Below are 22,213 nucleotides of genomic sequence, written 5' to 3'. Positions count from 1 at the left end.
TAATGCAGGTTTTCAATCACCTGAATGGAGCACAAATGGCTGTTTGCAAGCACACAAGCTGGTGGGCCCAAGTTTAGAGGCTCATCTGAAAGCGTGGGCCATGTCATTGATAGAAGTGAGTTAGGTTACATTTACATGACTGTGCTGTGGCGATTCCGTCACCAGATGCCCCAGCTGTGGCTTCTCTCTCTATTTGACCACTGAGTTGAAAATAATGTGGTGTAGTGTCTGGCTGTTGGCACTGACATGCATTGAAAAAGCGGTCTTAAAGTTTTAGGTGAGCATACATTCTGAATAATGATTAATGTTTCAGCCTTTAGTCACCTCAGAGTTTTGGGGTAATCAGGCTGGCAAATAACCAAAACAAATAGTGTGATGCATTTGAAGCTGCCTGTGATAATTTATGAATATTACGTGTTGACAGTTACTGGATGCACATATTGAATTAATTCAATAGCAGGATTGTCACGAAAAGCACCCAGGAAGGGGAAGGCTGTCAGAAAAAACTTGAATGGCAATGAAAGAACCATTAACTTCGATGCTCTGGCTCAGGCCCCTTATGAGCCTACCAGACATGTTTTGCCATTAGGGACTCAGTCCCTATGGGACGGAGAGAATCAATGCGTTTATCAAAACTTACAGCTGCTTCGCTGCAGCCCTTAGCGAAGACGCTACCTACACCAAGAGGAGAGCTTCTCTCAAGAAGTGGTAGCTATGTTAGTGGGAGAAGCTGTCGCATTGACATAGCACTGCCCACACCTGTCATGGAATTAGAACAGTATGACTGTGTCACTGGGGGGTGTGGATTTTCTACATGCCTGAGTTATAGTTATACTGACATATGTTTGTAATGAAAATCAGGACAAAGAGACTCAGGAGGGTTTAAAGAGACACATGCCCTCAAGAGAGGAGCAACTAACAGAGACAGGCTTTTACGTCTGAGAACCCAGAGCCTACCATACGAGGAACCTGGGGAAAGTTAGACCTCCTGGGGTCCCCATCAGGACACCGTTTAGACTCTAAGTCAGAGAGCCACAGATATGGACCTTTCATTGTTTTAATATTCTTTTACTTTTATGCTATGCTGTGCTCCTATGGTTAAATAAACATTTATATTTTAAGAAGACTCTTTAGGATTACTGTAAACCACTGGTCACATACTTCCAAAGGGAAGAACTCTTTAATACAACAATTTTATAATGCCCAACCAGTCTGAAATATTAGAAAAGGTAATTTTGTTTTGTTTTTCTAAGTACCCTGCTTGGAACAAACATTTCTGGGATAATTTATTTATAAATATGTCTGTACTTTAAGTGGAAATAGAACATTATATTGAATTATCCCTTGGCAAGTTTGATGTGGAGGGTGAGTGCTACAAGTCATCTAACACAGTAAAATATCAGAGACAATCTGGAACAAAGATGATGCTTTGGTGGATTTACAGAAGAAAAGTGGAGATACCAGAGTCAAAGATTGTTAAGTTGTGGGTACAGAAAGGTGGAAATACATGTTCTGAACAGAATCTGTTTGTTTAGAACTCTTCCTCCTTACATCTAACAGCATATAGTATTCAGCACACACTGTTCACCACAAACAATGAACAAAGGAGAGGCCTACAAATCACTAACATCTGGCACTGGTTAGGCTGGTAGCCAACTGTGACTATGGAGACCACAGTGACTACTAATTTATGCAAACATTCCTATTTCTGCTGTTACCTTACTCCTCTATCCCATCTGTCCACATTTTCTAAATCCTAAAATGTGAGTTCCTTGGAGCAGGGACTGTCTTTGTATTATTTGTTTAAACAATGCCTAGATTCTGTTTTGGCCTTTTACATGCTACTGTAGAAACTCCCATGGACAGTCAAGGACATCAAAAAATATGAGGGACATTGAGGCTTGTGTGTGTGTATGTAAGTAAAGATATGGAACAGTTGGATGCCTCAAGGTTCTGTGCATTAATTAATATACCCCCCACAACATACATAAATAAAACATTTATTAACATTAATCTTCCACTAAAATTGCCACATTGGATCAGACTAACTATCCAGTCTGATATCCTGTCTCTAACAGTGACCAGTAGCAGATGCTTCAGGGGAAGATGAAAGAAACCCCTTAGTGGATAGTTGGCTATGTGTACACTGCACAGTAAGTCTGGGTCTGTGGGATCCAGGCTTGCAGACTCGGGGTTTCAAGCCTGCACTTCAATGTCCCCATTGCATTGTAAACCTGGGCCACACAAATGTGCTGGCATGTCCATACTGCACTACGCAGACCTGAGTCAGATGTTCTGCTTCTTGGGGCATATCCCATTGTATCACAGTGATCCTAGTGCCCTCACCAGCTGTAGCCACTATAGGGTTTGGTTCATAGTGGATTGGGGGAGAACTTTTCTGTCCATTCTTCAGGACTTGACCAGAAGCATTTTCAGTGGTTTGAGCCCACCAACTCATCCAGCCAAGCTATTTAGGATCTGCACACTCCCATCATGCTGCCAGTGGCCAGAGCCATCAACATGGATCCTGACCTGGTGGAACAACTTCTCCAGCTCATGCTGTGAGTTCCATTTAGGGAAGCAGGCAGAGCATCTCTGGCATTTTGGCAGTGGTTTCTGATCTGCCAAAGGCACCTTCAGAACAGCATTGGCATATTGGCTTCAAGCCACCAGTGCTGCTCACACCTGCTGCCATAGCTGTGCATTCCCCATACATAGACTGACACTTCTGGAGCAGCACCACAAGCTCAGATTGGTGGGATCACATCATCATGTGGATGTGGGATGACCAGCAGTGGCTCCGGAATTTTCACATGAAGAAGCAGACATTCCTGGAGGTTTGTGATCAGCTTGCTCCGACCCTTCATCATCAGGAAACATATATGAGGGAGGACATGCAGGCTACTCCAGACTTCTATACATCTCTTCCTAATCAGTTTGGAGTTCGTAAGTCAACTGCAGGGGTTGTTGTGGTGGCTTGTAAGTCAATCAGGACAGTGATGTATCCAAAGGTGGGGAGCATTACAAATGTTCCTGAAATAATTGCTGGGTTTGAGAGAATGGGCTTTCCAAACTATGCCTTGGCCACTGATGGACTCATGTGGCTTCCACCGGGTGCACAAGTATATAAACCGCAAAGGCTATTACTCCGTCATTATGCAGGCCTTGGTTGACGTCAGAGGCAGATTCATGGACGCTAATGTGGGATGCACTGGCAAGGTGCATGATACCAAGGTTTATTTTGGAGATTGAGACTTTACCTTGTTGGGCAAGCTGGGACATTATTCCCACTGAATGAATATAGCTGGGGAGGGCGGGGGGCGGGGGGGAAGAATCACTTCTTTCCTGACTCCTACAGGTGACTGGCTGAATCCCCCTGAAGCGTGATATTCTATGAACATAAGACACGAACCAGAAGGTACTCCTAGGGTTGCCCAACCCAGGCCCACCCCACTGCAAGCAACTCCGTCATACAATCCGTCTTGCAAATGCACCAGGCTTTAAGATAAACTAGTTAGGTTGTTTGCTCCCACAATTCCTATTGGGTGACTGTTCCAGAACCTCACTCCTCTGATGGTTAAAAACCTTCTTGTAAATTCCAGCCTAAGTGTATACCCATTCAGGCTACTGAATTCAATCACAAGGCAGTTATTAATAGGTGATTGCTGTTTTTATATCTTGTTTTTGGAGAAAGGATTAAAAGTCTGTTTATTATGCACGATTAAGTCAAACACAGGAGCAGGATAGAGCTTATTCTAGGTTAGATTGGTTGGCAGAAACTTCAACCACATAAGTCTTGCAATTGAATATTGAGTGACAACATTGGAAGCCAATGAATTAAAATAGAGAAACATTACACAATCAGAACACACTCACTGGCTGGACATACCCTTAGGCAGGGCACTTTTACCAAAGACTAAGAGCTAATTAATCTTCCTTTGCTGCCACACTGCATCTTTTTTCAATTGTAAGAAATGCCATTTTTGTTCCTACTATCATTGTAAAATTTTATAATTGTATTTACTGACAAAGCCTGAAGAAAAATAGGCAACATTTCTTATTAACTATTAACACAAACTTTTTATTTTTAAGCTCTTAAAAGAATACTGTCAAAACTTGAAAATACTGTTTTAAGAAAGTGGGAGAAGAGACCTGAGCTGAATTTGAAACATTGTAAAAAAAGTTCCAATTAGTGGTTTTAAACCACTTGGCCAAAATGATTCTCACTTGAGGTATTTGGAAAAAAAAATGCCCCACCACCACATGCAAAAAGAATTTGTGGTGTTTCCCCCACCGTTACTGTATGGGTTACCTGACTGTGACATCTCAATGAAACTCCAAAACTTGCCTGTAGAAGAATGACATAAAAATAAAAGATATCTGTCAAACACTGAACTTTCTGCTTCACATAACTCTGGCATCTGTGTATTTTCTCTTGAGAAAATTAATACATCAACCTGGGGTCAAGTAAAAGGAGAGAAATTACAGAGAAATGTGGCTCAACACTTATTCTGAACTTAGCACTCTTCATGGTTCAGTAACCCTTGAACTTAAAGTTTTCTCAGCTGTGGAAATGGATTCAAGGCCTGATGAGTGTTTAAGAAAAACACACTTAATTACAGTTTTTCTTCAGACAAAGAGAAGTGAAAGAACAGTTTTGTGTGGCCACTGCAAAGGAACTAAATGAATGTGGTCTTCATGGTTGAGGAGGTGAGGGAGATTCCCTAACCTGAGCCATTCTTTTTAGGTGACAAATCTGAGGAACTGTCCCAGATTGAAGTATCATTAGAGGAGATTTTGGAACAAATTGATGAATTAAACAGTAATAAGTCACCAGGACCAGATGGTATTCACCCAAGAGTTCTGAAGGAACTCAAACGTGAAATTGCAGAATTACTAACTATGGTACAATTTAAATCAGCTTCTGTACCAGATGACTGGAAGCTAATGTGATGCCAATTTTTAGAAAAGACTCCAGAGGTGATCCCAACAAATACAGGCCAGAAAGCCAAACTTCAGTGCCAGGCAAATGGGTTGAAACTATAGTAACGAACAGAATTATCAGACACATAGATGAACACCATTTGTTCGGAAACGGTCAACGTGGTTTTTGTAAAGGGGAATCATGCCTCATCAATCTACTAGAATTCTTTGAGGGGGTCAACAAGCATGTGGACAAGGGTGATCCAGCGGATATAGTGTACTTAGATTTTCAGAAAGCCTTTGACAAGGTCCCTCACCAAAGGGTTTTAAGCAAAGTAAGCTGTCATAGGATAAGAGGGAAGGTCCTCTCATGGATCAGTAACTGGTTAAAAGATAGGAGACAAAGGAATAAATGGTCAGTTTTCAGAATGGTGAGTGGTGGTGTCCCCCACAGGTCTGTACTGGGACTAGTACTGTTCAACATATTCATAACTGAACTGGAAAAAGGGATAGACAATGAGGTGGCAAAATATGCAGATGATATAAAACTACTCAAGATAGTTAAGTCCAAAGCAGACTGCAAAGAGTTACAAAGGGATCTCATAAAACTGGGGGACAGAGCTGTGACGGGTTCAGTGGGACTGTGCCCTGACGTGCTCAGACTAAGCTCTTTTTCTCTGCCAGTTTGGGCCTCCAGAACCCTGTCTTGTTGAGCCAGATACGCTAATCTGCTGCAACACAGGATCTGACCCACGCCCCCAAAGCTGCAGACTTAACTGAAAACAGCTTAGCAAGTGCTCCTGTCTCTAGCACCCAGACAGCCAGCGCCCAATGGGATCTAAACCCCAAATAAATCTGCTTTACTCTGTATAAAGCTTATACAGGGTAAACTCATAAATTGTCCTCCCTCTATAACACTGATAGAGAGATATGCACAGCTGTTTGCTCCCCCAGGTATTAATTACTTACTCTGAGTTAAGTAATAAGCAAAAAGTGATTTTATGAAGTATAAAAAGTAAGATTTAAATGGTTCCAAGTAATAACAGACAGAACAAAGAAAGTTACCAAGCAAAATAAAACAAAACATGCAAGTCTAAGCCTAATACAGTAGGAAACTGAATACAGATAAATCTCACCCGCAGAGATGTCTCAATATGCTTCTTTCACAGACTAGACTCCTTCCTAGTGTGGGTCCAGCAATCACTCACACCCCCATAGTTACTGTCCTTTGTTCCAGTTTCTTTCAGGCATCTCTTTGGGGTGGAGAGGCCATCTCTTGAGCCAGCTGAAGACAAAATGGAGAGGCTTCCAGGGCTTTTTATATTATCTCTCTTGTGGGTGGAAACCCCTTTATTCTTCTGTGCAAAGTCACAGCAACAAGATGGAGTTTGTAGCCACCTGGGCAAGTCACATGTCCATGAATGATTCAGCTTTTTGCAGGCCAATGCCATTGTTTACATGTTAGTTTGAACATTCCCAGGAAAGCTCAGATGTGGATTGGCATCTCCCAAAGTCCGTTGTCCATTGGTGTTTCTTGATTGGGCACTTACTGAGAATAGTCCTTTCTCAAGAAGCTGACCAAATGCTTCACTGAGGCTACTTAGAATCAAAAACATTGAGATACAAGTACACAGCCAATATCCATAACTTCAAATACAAAAATGATACACACATTCAGCCAGCATAATCATATCCAGCAAATTACAACCTTTCTATAGACACCTTACTTGACTTCCTTTGTACAAGATTTGGTGCAACTATAGGACCTTGGTTGCAACAATGATCTATACGGTCACAGTCAGGGCTGACTCTAGGCTCCAGCAAAACAAGCAGATGCTTGGGGCGGCACATTTCTGGGGGCGGCATTCCGGCACTGGCCATGCCACCCCTAGAAATGTGTCCCCGCTGCCCCAGCTCACCTTCGCTCCACCACCACCGCTTCCTCTGGGTGCGCTGCTGATCAGCTTCTCCCCCCTCCCTCCGAGGCTTGCCATGCACGAAACAGCTGTTTGGCATGGCAAGCCTTGGAGGGAGGGAGGAGAAGATGATCAGCAGTGCACCCAGGGGAAGCGGTGGTGGTGGAGCGAAGGTGAGCTGGGGCGGGGAGCAGTTCCGCTACCCCCCCGTTAGTTCCTGCGCTCCGCCCCACCCTCACTCATCTCTGCTATGCCTGCTCCCCTGAACGCCCTGCCTCTCCTTCACCTGAGAGAGAGGGGGGAGAAGCGGAGCGGTGGCATGTTCAGGGGAGCAGGAGGAGCGGAGGTGAGCTAGGGCGGGAGGTTGCGGGGGGGGGGGAGCTGCAGGAAGCAATGAGGGGGGGAAAATGTGGCATGCCTGGGGGAGGAGGCAGGGCCAGGGATTTGGGGAAGAGGCTGGGAAGGGGCGGAGTTGAGCCGGGGGAAGGGGGGGGCATGAAAAAAAAAGCAGGGGCAGCCAAAATTTTTTTTGCTTGGGGCGGCAAAAATCCTAGAGCCAGCCCTAGTCACAGTTCATGTCAATAACATCACAAGGGCAATAAAATGGCAGATGAAATTCAATGTTCAAAAATGCAAAGTAATGCACATTGGAAAACAAAATCCCAACTATACATATAAAATGATGGGGGTCTAAATCAGTTGTTACCACTCAAGAGAGAGATCTTGGAGTCATTGCGGATAGTTCTCTGAAAACATCCACTCAATGTGTACTGGCAGTCAATAATGATATGATAAAGGTCTATAAAATCATGACATGTGGAGAAAGTAAATAAGGAAGTGTTATTTACTCCTTTTCATAACACAAGAATTAGGAGTCATCAAATGAAAATTAATAGGCAGCAGGTTTAAAAGAAACAAAAGGAAGTATTTCTTCACACAATGCACAGTCAACCTGTGGAACTCTTGCCAGAGGATGTTGTGAAGGCCAACACTATAACAGGGTTAAAAAAATAACTGGTAAGTTCATGGAGGATAGGTCCATCAATGACTATTAGCCAGGATGGGCAGGGATGGTGTCCCTAGCTTGTTTGCCAGAAGCAGGGAATGGGAGACAGGGGGTAGATCACTTGATGATTGCCTGTTTTGTTCATTCCCTCTGAAGTAGCTGGCATTAGCCACTGTTGGAAGACAGGATACTGGGCTAGATGTACCTTTGGTCTGACCCAGCATGGCCGTTCTTATGTTTATGTCTGAGTAGATTGAATATACTTGGACATACTTAGGTATCCTTCAAATACCAACATCTGAAACTCTACCAAGTAGAAAGAAAAGCATTTCAGGGAAGCACATGTGTCATGGTTATGGAGCTAGTGGTACTTGAGTCCTCTTGATTCTCTCTAAGTGCACCTGCTCAGGAGTTAGGCCTCTTCTTCCCTGGGATGCATCTCTTACTCCTATGATTCTCCTACTCTTAGACCAGAACTTGGGGCTACAGCACCCTGTGTACCAGCTAAAATTTCTGTGCATGTCCAACTGGGTTTGGCACCTGTAAGTGTTTCATTCGATAGCTTGTGACCAGTGGTTAATATAGGTGACCAAACAGCTTTCCTAGAACAAAGCTGTGACAACCTGCCACCCCCATATTCATCTTTGTCATGTAATTAGGATATGTTTTGTACCAAGTATGCCTTGTGACTTTCATTCTAAAAGTCTTGATCTGCTAGACATTAATATCTTATTGGATTGTATGTGCTATCATCGTATGTGAAGTTATGAAGTTTGGCTATGTATGTGTTACTCAAGCATCTTGTGAGGTTAAAAACACCCACAAGCAGCCATTCAGGTACAACAGTAAAAAGGACAAACAATGTTAGTAGCTTATTGAGGAAATGCACACAAGCACAAGAATTACCTCAGGAACTGCATACAATAGAAACTTCTCAGAGATAGCACTACACAATGGGAACTATTTGACCCAGGTCACAGCAAAAGAGCTTTCCAGCAAGTGGGAAGAAGATATGAAAGGGGGAAATGGCATCATGATGGTACCTTACTCTCCCTACAACAACACCTGGGAACACCTGAGGAATAAAGATTGAACTGGGGGAAGTGATGATCTCAGGCTAAAGGGATTTCTACCCTGTGTATGAAAACCTGGAAAGAAAAGGCAGATTGTGCCTTAAGAATCTGCCAGCCTGTTTCTCACTCACGGTGAGAATGTGCTAATTCATATCCTACTTATCTAGTATGTTAAGCTCATTTTGTGTTTTTGTTTATTTACTAGATAATCTGCTTTGATCTGTTTGCTATCACTTATAATCACTTAAGATCTATCTTTTTATAGTTAATAAACTTATTTTATGCTTTAATCCAAACTAGAGTTCATTTGACTAAGACGTCTGGGGAAAATTTCAGCTTGGTTACCACAAGTGTGTATGGTCCTCTTCACATTGAGGGAGAGGCGGACCGGGTATTAAACCCATATACTGGCCAGATTTGATCATAAAAGAAAAGGTTTTTAATACAGTAACAAACTTCATTTATAGCTATCTTCCGTAAGTCTTACCAGTTTAGGGTTGCTAATTCTGACTGAAGCTATTCCGGGAGATTCCACCCCCCCCAACCTGACGTAATGTCATTTTCTTAAAATAGCCTATTAAAATCTTCTGGATTGCTTTCAATAGTCACCGGGAGACTGATGCCGATACTGTACTTCACACTTAGTGCTGTGGCGCACACAGAGATTATTATAATGTGTATTTTGATGCCTCAGATGAAAACACTACTACCGTGAACATCCTTTTACGGCATGGCTCAACTCTTCACTTTTAATAAGAGACCATATATCAGTATTTTGCTGCATTAGGAGATGAACAGATCAAAGAACCAGGCAAAAATAATGTTCAGAGAGACGCTGGAGGGAGAACCATAAAATAAAGCCAAGGACAGGTTTTAAAAAGTGCATCAATGTTGCATTTCATAGGCTTATGATATTAAAGGCACTACTTTTTCTGTAGTCATATATTTTACCTCCCTATTTTCTGTGCCAGAGCAAATTCACATATAAGGAATTCTGACAGAACCAAGGGAGGGATCAGATCATAGAAAATGAAGCGTAGATTGAGATTTAAGATTACTTTTATTCTGATGTGGAACGAAAACAAGACCTCTTCAATTTTTTCACGACAAAAATAAGACGGAGACAGGCACAGACCAACCCCAGAGTAGCACATAGTCCAGTGATTAGGGCACCCACCTGGGAGACCCTAGTGGGAAGACCCAAGTTCAGGTCCCTGCTACAAATAAGCCAGAGCAGGGATTAGAATCTGGGTTTCTCACATCCGAGGGGAGTGACCCAAACACCAGAAAATTAGGTATTCTGGGCTAGGTCTCCCCCTCTCTCTAATTCCATCCTGGACCCAAATAACTTTCCTGACAAAATTTTTGTTGAAACCAATATGTTTTAGCAAAACATTTCAGTTTCCACAAAACAACATTTTTCAATAGAAAAATATTTCATCACTTTTTTTTGATCATTTCTAGTTACAGGACTTGTCTCTTATTTAAAAGCCCAATTTAATTCTCTTTCTAGTGACTTTAATTAGAGCTATATCAGATTTTAGCAGAGAGATTTCTTGTCCTCAGTGATGCAACTCATGAAACATGCATTGGGCTGTATTGTGCAATGCCAGATACACAAAGTTATGCTGTATGGTTAACCTGAGCCCAGTGAATGTAGCCTTCTCCCCACTGACAGCTGTTTTTTTTTTTGTTAATTAAACACGATTTGAATGGACAAAAAAGGAAGTCTGCTGAAAATGCTATAGTGCTACAGGCATCAAATAACTATAGATGTTTACCTTGTTTTTTCAGACTTTTCTTACCCTTTCAGCCTTTCGTAATCTTACAATATAACCACTTTAAAATCTGCCATCTGTTAAGTGGTTTCTGTAACCAATCACACCCAAGAATGCACTTGCTACTCTGTCTATTAGCTTTGGAGTAGAACAGTTTCTCTATAAACCTACATCAGAATCATTTCACACTAATTAGTCTGTTGGAAGTATAACCGAATCACAGGTCAGCCATTGTAGTTTTTCCATCAATTTTGTTGGAATAATCCTATTACATTTCTTAATGGTGAAGATGTGAAGGAAAGGAAATAGCACCCTAAAAAAACCTCTGTAAAAATGAATCTTGATGCACATAACTATAAGGACATGACTATCATCAAAAAGAAATTGTAAAAAAGATTTAGGGCTTGTCTACATGGCATGGCAATGTGCATTAGACAAACCCTACACCTTTTGGCCAGTGATGTTTTTTCTTTTCATATAAGAGGAAGAAAACACCTTGACATTCACCAGATTTTAATTTTTCTGCATCATGCACACACATATCCTGCTAGCTTTCATGAGCATAGCCACATCTCTAATACTCAAATCTGATAACACAGTTCCCATTATTTGAAAGACTGCCCCAGCAATGGTACAAATGGAAATAAGCTGGATAGAAACAAAAGGGCAACATTCATACTTTTTTAGTGCTTTTAAATGTTAAGCATGATGTAATCCTTTTGAATATGAATCAGTTTGAAAAGTAATATACAAAACGGGAGGTAGCATTTACTCTTTCTTGTTCACTCAAAAAAATGGAATACCCTAACTTAGAGCATCTGCCTCTCAAGAATCACTCTCTCTCCCCACATGTCAGTGGATCCTCCCTCCAATAGTATAATGCTATCTTCAAAATCAAGCCATAGGTAGGTAACTGTTAGTAACTATTAGCCAGAATTTCCATGGTAACAATATTTCCTCCCAGTAATTGAACAATGGAGTGATTTGCATTTTCTTCCCACTTGCCACACTTCCTTAACTCTTACCTTCCAGACTCAAATGTGAACCATGTTGAGTCACGCCCATATCTCCTCAAAGAACTCAGAGGCCACATGACCAGCTTGACCTTGGCATTATGGATATCCCAGAGATAGATGTTTTCATGTGTGATCTGCATTGTACATTCCCCATAGATATCTAAATTTGGTGTAGGCATAAGATATACGTTGAATCGCTCTAGGAAGGAAAAAAGCAAAATGAGAGGGAAATCTGGTGAAAATGAGAGTTAATTTGAAAAATTAACAGAATACCAACTTGCCTGGCTACAGAAATTTTAGATATCATGAGCCAGATCCTCCACTGATTTAAATGAAGTCAATGAAGCCATAACATTTACATAAGTGAAGGATCTGGCTCCAGGCATTTTACACATGGTACTACGACAAACACAGCTCACTGAGATCTGAACAGCATTACAAATGACTTCCCAAGATATACTGAAGAACTTTAACCTTGTCAGAGATCATTTCCCTCAGTAATGCGTGTGCAAACCCTGACCTTCCAATTTTGGAGGGCATCTCTAGCTAACTTCTTAATAGATGGAGAATCACAGTGACCTAACAACTTTGAAGGATCCTTTACAATATAGGGGATCCACATTTCAAGGCATAGAACAACAGGAGTACTGGCAAAAATATCTGTGCAACTGTTACACATAAAACAATTGTTTTTTGTATGAAGACCCCCAATTGTTTGTGCATACCTGTTAACTGCACATAAAAGTCTGGTTAGATGGATAATTTTTTTAATTTGTGTGCTCAGATGCCCATTTGCCAAGTAAGGGGCAATTCATAGACATGCATGTTTGACTACCCACCTATTGTATAACCACAGTAAAATGTAGTTCTATACAGTATATTGTGAAGGCACTTTCGAAGTTGTTACTAGATATACTGTCATTTCATCGTACAAACCTTTTAATACATTAGGTAGAAGGTCAAAGAGAAGACAACACTTTTAAAAAGTGCCTCAACAATGTAGTAGAGTAGGCAAGCTTTGAAAAATTATTAGACGATATAAGGCATCATTTACTCACATGTATGGAAAAAGCCCATGATGCTAGTCAGGGAATTTTAAATCAAATTGTAGTTTATTGCCACCTATATTATATGTGTGCACACACACACACACACACACACACACACACACACAGAATAACAGTCAAAATTTAAGGTGCAAATATTGGAAATGCTGGGTTATATTTTAATTCTCAAGGCACAATGGCATGATCCAGGCAGAATGTCAGCCTCAGTTTGTAGATTTGTTTCTGAATTTCCTAGCACTTGTGGAACTAGGTCATACACTTACACTTTTGTGTTGCTGCTTTTAAGGGTTCTAAAAAGACCAAACCTATGAATAAAATAACAATTCAAGACAGGGCATCAGAAATATTCACTCTATAAATGAGCGGTTGGAAACATACACATATGTATAAGGGCCAATTAGGAAAAGTGCCTTCAAAAATTAATAAAGGAGCAAGGGTTTGGTGCAGAACATTTTTTTAAAAAAAATCCAATCTTGGGCAGACATTCATTGGGAGGGTCCTCATACAAATGTGAAAGGAATTAAAACTCATTTAAGGATGGTATGTAAAGAGAGTAACTAAATATATCAGTCAAAAGAGACCTAAGTTATGTGTGTATGCCAACAGACCGGACTGTATTTTCAATGTTTGTTAAATACACTTTTTGATAGATCAGTGGAGGAAGAAGTTGCAAATGAGCATCTTGGATAATGCAAAAGCGTAGGGGCAGAAATGAACACAAGTTGGTTAAGGAATTAAAGTGAACAATCACATGTAGAGTAAGATTTGCAACCCTGTGTGGCTATAAGTAAACTTGTCATCCCCAACGATAGTCTGTCTCAGTCCATTTAATTTTGACTCATTAGTGCCTTCCCAGTTGATTCACGCAATCTTCTGGCCATTCAACCTCTTCTCTTAAATTCTATTTCTCATGAATCATACTAATGGGTGTTAGCCCGGTAAATTGTATTCTATAACTAAAGTCCCATGTGTGAAACCCACCCCCCCTCCAATGTTTAGTGACAGTCCTTTAACAGATAGCACAAATAGCTTAGCAGATGCAGTTAAAATCACTGCAAACAATTTCCCTTACTGGTCACAGAGATTTCTTCAGTAGAGATCTAATCCAATGCCACTGAAATAAATGAAAAGTCTTCCACTGACTTCAGTTGGCATTGGATAAAAAGCCCTTAGACACTGACTACTGAGTGAAGAATCTAGAGAACATCATGATAGCTTACTTACTCTTTGTATTAGAATTTTACTTGGACACACTGTTCAGTGATTAGATACTACAATGGTGGGCATTATGCAAAACCCAAAGATAGACGAGGGAAGGAAAAGTGTGAAAGTGAGATAATAGAAATGATTGACAGATGGGCTAACAAAAATGATTGTGGACACGGATTTCTAGCCAGTCTCATGACTTCTACTTCATAATAGACACTGTTATGATTTAGTTACACACTAGACTTTAGTTTTGTACTGTTGTGCTATTACCATTCCTGGCGAGGGTTGCCACTGCTGAATTCCCAGCATATGAGACATTCTGGTACTTACAGGAATGGTATGGGCCCTTCTCGCCAGTGTGATCTTGCACACACAATGTGTGAGAGGTCACATTGCACAGAGGATGCCATTTTGAAGAGTATACTGCTCCCTCCCCCACAGTGTGACATCGCACATGGCTTGTGCAAAGTCATGCGGTCGGGTGGAGCAGCACGATCTTCAAAATGGCATCCCTCCTCCATAATACCTGACGAAACCACATTCAGTTTTGTCTCTGTAGCGGACAGGGGACAAACCATAGAAAAAGAGAACTGTCCATCTTAAAACTGGATGAATGGCCTGACTATTCCAGGCCCTTGCATCCTCCCCCTCTTTGCATTGGACCAGAATGAAAGGTCCGGATAATCTGTGTAATGGCAGATTCTCTGGCCCACCCCAGTCTTAGACTCACTGTGCCCTCACAAGGAGCCCCACTGGAATTGTGCACATGATGAACAGGGGATGTACATTCCCTGAAACTCTGCCCCTTTCTTGTGCAGCGGACTCACCTTGCTTGCACTGTCACAATGGCACCAGCACCAGTGGAGAAAGGTTTGTCACTTTGTGCAGATTTTAATTTTCAGGGATAATTTTATGCACTATGCTATTATTTAAGGAAGGGTCTAAGGACATATGAAAAATAGAAGCCAATTGGTTTAGTTTCCACTTAGAATATACAAAAACAACTTTGAATTCACAGAGAAAAGCTTAGCATCATTTAAAAGCTACCAAAATGTTCTCAGAAAGAAACCTAACTTCTTGGAATTATTTGAGGATATTATTGCATAAGGGCATTCAGGAGACACGATATACTCAAATTGTCAGGAGACATTTGTCTACTCTGCATTCAAGGTCAGTGTCTAAGGCGAGGTGTCATGGATTGAAAGGAAATGTGTCTGATTAAACTGAACATCAGCTGCAAGGCAACCAAGTGGAACCATAGGAACTTATTCAGGCTGGCAACAACAGAAGTTATTCATACGTGCACTGGAGGAGCAAATGTTGTTTGTTTTTACAGATTTTCAGTTTTCTTTTTTAACTAAGAGTACAATTTTGTAACTAAAATTTATGAAAGTGTGCGGACAACAGGAAATTGGGGGGGAAATTAATTCTGAGGAAAAATGCAAGGAATTACAAATTAAGGTCATATCTGCTGGGGAAGGTTTGCACAGTCTCCCTGTGAAGTCAAGGGGAAAAACTGGGTTTCAGAGGCAAATCCTTGGCCCCAATCGCATAGCTAGGGTTTAGAAAATTGAGGCTCAATCCCCAGTTCTGCCTCAGATTCCCTGAATGACTCTGGGCAAGTTACTTATTCTATGTCTCAGTTTCTGTTTTTCTGTAAATTTGGGGAAGATAATACTTGCTTACATTGTGAGGATAAACTCGTTAATGTTTATGAGGTTCTCTGACCAGTTTGAGGGTGCATCCCTGGAGTGGCATGGTGCTCAGCTTCACAATTGCCCTGTGGACATTAGGGTCATCTGTGGGCAGAGCATCGTCTGGTGGAGCTAGGGCCTGAGAATTTGCTGCTATTTGCATCTATCATTCTACCACAGAGGGCACGCAGCCAGGCATTCCCTACTCCATCTCTCCATGGAGCAGAACAGCACAGAGCAAGGTACTTGGGTTATGTGATTCAGTCCAGGATGTAGGCCTTCGAGAACAGAAGTCCTTTATCTTGATGAAAAAAATTCAGTGTCAATAAATAAACTAACAATGATCTTCAGAGTGTAAAATAAAGGGGAAGACTATTTCTTAAATGAAGCATTTTGACTAAGAAAGAAATTTAGCAGCAACCATAAAAACCTCTAAGGCCATGTCTACACTAAAGGGACTATAACAGCATAACTGCTGTGCTGTAGCTATGCCAGTATAGCCCCGTAGTGAAGACACAGCCTACAGTGACAGAAGGGGTTTTTCTGTCACTGTAGGAACATCACCTCTCTGAGCAATGGTACTGAGATTGGCAGGGTTGTCTAAAGTAATTTGCCAATGGTCCTTTGTCAAAACCAGGGTGTGCAGGAACTTTGTCCTGCCCAAAGAGTCTAGTATGTCATTGATTCTGGGTATAGGCTATGCATCTGAAACAATGACACCATTATGTTTCCTATAATCAACGCAAAACCATATGGTTCCATCCCTTTGGGGAACCATAACAACTGGAGAAGCCATGGGACTATTTGACTTTGTAATTATTGCCACATCTAGCTTGCTAGCTATCTCCTTAGGGAATTACTCCTTCATTCTACCAGATGTTCAGTATGATCTGCTGGGGGCAGGCTGTGGTCCTGCAGTGTTAATCTGACGGACCATTTTGTGAGTCAGCCCAGCCCTGTTGGAAAATACCTGCTGGTGCCTTTGCACCACAGCCATAATTTTTGTTTATTTTGGTTAGGGTTAACCCTTCATATCAATTAATGCTCTCTAGTGGTGTATCACTATGGCATTCAGCCATTAAATCATTAAGAGTCGTACAATCCTCCTCTGCACAGCATATCATGTTTACAGTGGCTTCACGATTGTGATAAGCTTTTAACTCATGCACAGTCCGTGGTGCAACCCTGCTACAGGGTCTTTGTACATTGTAGGTAACATCGCTAACCCTTTCTACCATCTCAAAAGCCCCCCCCCCCATGAGTTCTGCATTTTGTATCTTTTTACAGGGAGTAATACTGGTACCAAATCCCTCACATGAAATGACTGATTACAGGTATTGCAATTATATCATTCTTTCTGAGCTGCCTGGCTTTTAGTGAGGTTTTGCTACATTATTTCCATCATGGATTTTTAACTCCCTCCCCCCCCCCCCGAACTTCTGCACATATGCAGTAACCAGTTCCCCACTCTCCTTCAGTGTCACACTCCTAGGGTCTCTAATCAGATCCAGGAGACCTCTGACCTTTCTCCTTCTTCAGGAGATCAAACAGGGCAAACCCCATGGACTCTTGTGGCACCTCACAGTAAGCAAACAATAGACTGGGTAACATTACATCCCAGTCACTTGCCTTCTTGTTTACATGGATTTTTAGCATAGATTTTAGGATTCCATTGAACCTCTCATCTACTCCATATGTTTCTGGATGGGATGGGGCAGATTTAAGTTATTTTACCCCCACACATCCTCCATAGCTCACCAAACAGCTGGGACATGAAATTTGACCCATGATCTAATAACTTATCTTTTGGATAGCCCATCCTGCTGAATACAGAAAACAGTGCCTTAGCAATTGTTTCAGCTTCCACATTTGAAAGAGGAAATGCTTCTGGATTCCTGGTGGCAAAATCCACCATGACCAATATAAATATTTTTCTCCCCTGGCTGACTTGGGTAGGGGGGCCCTATGATATCCATGACAACCCTTTGATTACAGGTAAAGGATGCAAAGGAGCCTCGTGGAGATGTACAGTCTTTTTTCGCTTTTGGCATGAGTCTTGAAGTATTTCTTTACCTCATTTTGAGTACTGGGCCAATAGAAATTTTTCTTTAGCCTTTTGTATATCCGCTCCATTTTCAGGTAACCAACAAAAGGGCAATCAAGGGCTAGTGGCTTCAACAGGAGAGACTGAGGGAGCATCACATCAGAATATCCTATAGCTCATGGTTAGAGAGCTCACCTGAGAAGTGGCAGATCCCCGTTCAAACTCCTTCTCCCCCTCAGGCAGAGGAAGGACTTGAACTAGGCCCAGTTGAGTACCCTAACCACTGGGCTCAACTCCCGCCACTCGCCCCTGGATTCTTGCAAAAATGGCATAGGTGCCAAAAACCAAGAGAGGGTTTGCAACAGAGAATCCCAAGCAGGAGGAGGCACCTCCCTGCAGCCCAGACTTAAATATCTATCTCTGGAAGATGGGTGGGGCTTAGCACACATCTCTCAGCTTGGCACTTCTCACTGGCTAGTTTAGGTAAGGAGTTACCTAGAATGATAGCTTTTGTGATTCCCACTCTAGGAGCCTCTCTTTCCCTACTCATTATACAGGGAGCCTAGGCACCAAACACAGTCTTTTGTGAATCCCAGTGATTTTCTAGGCACCTAAAAGTTAGGAGCGGTGATACTCAGTGTCACAATGCTTAAGTTTCTTTGTGAATCGAGCTCTTAGTCTTAATCTTGAAAGTAATGGCCCTCAAACTACAGTCCTTGGGATACTAACTTTACTTGGATCATTTCCAGGTGGTCAACACAGCTCTTTCACTCATAGTATCTGTCATCTGCAAGTAGTAACATTTCTTGTTAGTTATAGCCCAAGTCCAGGATTCTTTTTATGGAAAGCCACAACTACAGCCTGATAAAAAGAAATGCAAATTTAGCCAGCTCTTCACTTGTATGAATCAGTGTAGCTCCCCAATGTATACCAACTGAGGAACTGGCCCTTAAATATTGATTTTACCTTTTTAACAGCAATTATTCTATTTTACATAAGTTACAAAATATTTTGTAGAAAGATTTCTTAATTTCCTAAATATCAAAGCTATTATAAATCAGTTAATTTCACCTACAAATCAGCAAGGTAGCGAAGATGTTGTGCTTAGGACTTACTAACCATTTGCTTTGGTTACAGATGCTATATATTGAATAAGCTTTTTAATGTTTAAATAAATGTCTTATTTGAATAATACTAGCCATACATGTGTATTTTATCTTTTTCAAATTTGAAACTATAAACAATGGATTAAAGATGACAGAAAATGAATAAAATATGTGCAAAATTCTGTCACACAGTGAATCACATACAGTAATTCAATAGATCTAAGAACATTTTCTAAAGGTGAATCCGATGAGTGCAATTGAATCATATAATCTTTTGTATGAGTTGACTAAGTTTGTAATTTCACTGCATATAAAAAGGAAAAGGCTATTCTGAGGATTCAAGACCTTTGTTCAACAAGTTACATTTGACACTGGGGCAGTTAATGAGTTTGCTGCAGTTGAATATTATGGTATCTTCCAAATAAAAAGCACTTATACAAAGGAAGACAACACAATAGCTAACAAAACGTCTTTACTAGAGAAATCAATTATGAGGCATTAGTCAATTATAACATGGAAAGACTGAAAAGGAATGAAAAACTAATTCACTCTCTCTCTCATACACCCACAACGCCCACCCTAAGCAAACCCCCCATTAAACTTTTGCATTAAAATCTGGATATACTTGCCCAATTTCTCCAGTCATGTATACCAATTTTACATTGCTGTAACTCCATTTAAATAATTGGAGATGCTCTGAATAAAACCATCATAACAAGTGAAGAATCTGGCCCACTATTGGGCATACTGATGCCCAAACATGTCACTTATTTTGATGCCTCTGCATAAGCAGAGTACTTTTGATCAGACTCATAGGGCCAGATTTTCAGAAGCCAACTAAAGTTGATGGGAGTCTTCAATGGGCTTTACATTGGGCCCAACACTCTGTCTTAAACGTATGGATCCAGAAATGAATACAATAACTAGAGAAAACAGATAAGATATATAGGTCCAAATCCAAATTCATGCAGTGGTCCCACTGAAGGAAGTAAGAAAGTAGGAGTGAGCTCATTATGTATAGATTCCCAAAGAAATCACATAAAGAACTTTTGGGTTTTTTTTATGTCTATTCCACTGATAATCAGGTACATTTTGAGATTTTCCCTTTGGTTGCATATTTGCCTTAACATTTGGCATTTTGCACCTTTTCGAGATAGAATGTCTTTCTGGCCCACTTTTTCTTTCTGACTCTTGGCAGGGAATTAGACTAGATGACCCTTGTGGTTCCTTCTAATCCTATGATTCTATTGGTCCAATCCTGCAATTTTCTGAACATCTTTAATATTTATTAAAATGGGGGTTAAAGGCACTCAGCACCTGACAGGAGCTGATCCCATATTACCTGATTTCATATTTGATTTGTACCACTTTAAAAATATTATAATTTAATTGATGTCTTTGCCTGTGAGTTTTCCACCACCTTACATATAATGGATATATCCCTTTAATGATTGTCATTAAAAAGGCAACATATAGCACAATATCTGAAATATTACCATTCTCTCTTATATAAAATATAAGGGCAACAGTTACCAACAGGGGTAACTATTGGCAAAGTCTGAATTTTTAACAGCAACCACAGTATCATCCATTCTCAATCACTATTACCTCCTTCCCAGTCTCTTTCACATACTAAAAGTAGTTTTGTGCTGGGTATAACTTTACTAACAATGTCAAAGACCTGAAGTCTGTCCTTAGTTTTCTCCCAGGAGCAAAAATCCCATTCCACTACACAAGAACTTGTTTTGTCCTCCTCTAAAAGAAGTGTATATTGGTCTTTTTGGAAAAAAAAAAACAGAAAGAGACAGCAAATATTACTCCAGTATTTTACCAGTGCTAAAGTAAATGTTCAAGGGACAAACAGCTTCATTTTTATCAAGGAGATTGAGAACATAGCATTAAAAACTAAAGCATTAAAACATTTTGATTTAGCTGGTCAGAAGAACCTAACTCCTCAGGCAAACCACAGCAAGTCAGCTAAACAAATTAAAATAGTGCAATTTTTCCTATTATAAAGGTTCAGTCAACCGATTCAAAATACATCATCATGTGTGGTTGTATAGAAACGAGTTGACGATGTACACTAGGTCTCTTATTTCCTGTGTCAGCAAGAGGAATGGTTGTGGTAGGGAGCAGTGTACCATATTCTCAAGAGATCCTTCACTTGTGGCTAAGGGTCAATGGAAATTATCAGGATCCAGATGTAATCGAGTCCAGCCTCTCTTTACTAGAATTATTATTTGTGATAGTGCCTAGAGGCCCCATCCCCACTGTGCTAAGTACTGTATGAACACATACCAAAGATGTATGTATATAATTTAAATAAGAGGAGTGCAATCTAACTAGAAAAGGTTGCTGAAGTTCATGGAGTTGGAGAGCTGCAGTAATCCAGGAGGCTTTGAGGGGAGGAAAGAAAGTAAAAGGGGAGAGGAAGAGTAAGGGAGGCTTTATCTCAGCTCTCAGTTTCCTACAAATTTTATTCAGCTCATCCATGAGTTATGAGTCTGATATATAAAGAAAACATCTAAAAGCCACTTAAAGCATTGGAATTAAGGAATTTACATGGGCAATAATATCTCTTACGAGTAATAACTGAGATAGAATCCAAACAGGTGGCTTCATACTGTTAATGATGTGCTTTGCGCAGCAGTAGCTTAAAACTCTTCTTTATTCCCTCCCTAGTGGGAGGACTTTTCCAGCCAGAGGTCCCCATTAAAGCAAGCACTGCCACATCCCTGCTTAACTCTTATCACCAGGGAATAATTGTGGCAGTGGAGGGGGTGCGGGATGAAGGGAAGGGAACCTCCCTCTATCCTTCTAATACTACCTATATTAAATAAGCAATCATTACAACAATCTAAAAGTTTTAACCTTTTCTACTCTCCTCCTTTTCTTTTTGCGGATACAGACTAACACAGCTGCTACTCTGAAACCTGTTTTAAGTTAGTGCTTCTTTGAGTAGCAGTAATTACCTATCAGTAAAGTCTGTACCTCACTGTGGCAAAGTATGTTCAGCAGATGTTTAGGGATATCGGGCCATTTGCATATGATAGCAGTGTAGGGTTGCATCTAGCAGTACTGTCTTGCCAGGATATAAAGATATTAACTTTGTGATGTTATGTCACCGTGTTGCAATTATTTTAGTCTACAAAATATCAATAGTAAGTTAGAACCCAAAGTCTAATTAAACTGAAAATTCTGTCGCAGCCTCAGCTGTTAACAAGAACCAACAGATAGGGTACCTCTTGTTCAGCCACATCCAACCCTCCTAGGAGAATAGCCCTGAAAATTTTTAAAAAAACAGTACATGCTACTAGTAAGAAAAGGAAACCAGGAGTAGAGACTTTGGGTTCTATTCCTGGCACTGCTGCTAAGATTCAG

General features: G+C 40.8%; 1 protein-coding gene across 3 annotated transcripts in view; it reads right to left on the bottom strand.

Moving 5' to 3' along the window:
• The window catches only part of DOK6 (docking protein 6), a 437,516-nt gene that overhangs the window by 143,446 nt on the left and 271,857 nt on the right, over positions 1 to 22,213 (bottom strand). For all 3 annotated transcript variants that reach the window (XR_006288609.1, XM_037892901.2, XM_037892902.2), the window contains exon 5: positions 11,722 to 11,911. Coding sequence is in view for 2 of the 3 variants with exons in the window: in XM_037892901.2 (XP_037748829.1) it covers positions 11,722 to 11,911 (190 nt within the window). In the remaining variant the exon portion in view is untranslated. The remainder of the gene's footprint in view (positions 1 to 11,721; positions 11,912 to 22,213) is intronic.

Source organism: Chelonia mydas, chromosome 2 (genome assembly GCF_015237465.2).
Source record: "Chelonia mydas isolate rCheMyd1 chromosome 2, rCheMyd1.pri.v2, whole genome shotgun sequence".
Taxonomy (NCBI): Eukaryota; Metazoa; Chordata; order Testudines; family Cheloniidae; genus Chelonia; species Chelonia mydas.
The sequence above is the reverse complement of the archived record's forward strand: the minus strand, read 5'-3'. Positions and strand labels throughout refer to the sequence as shown.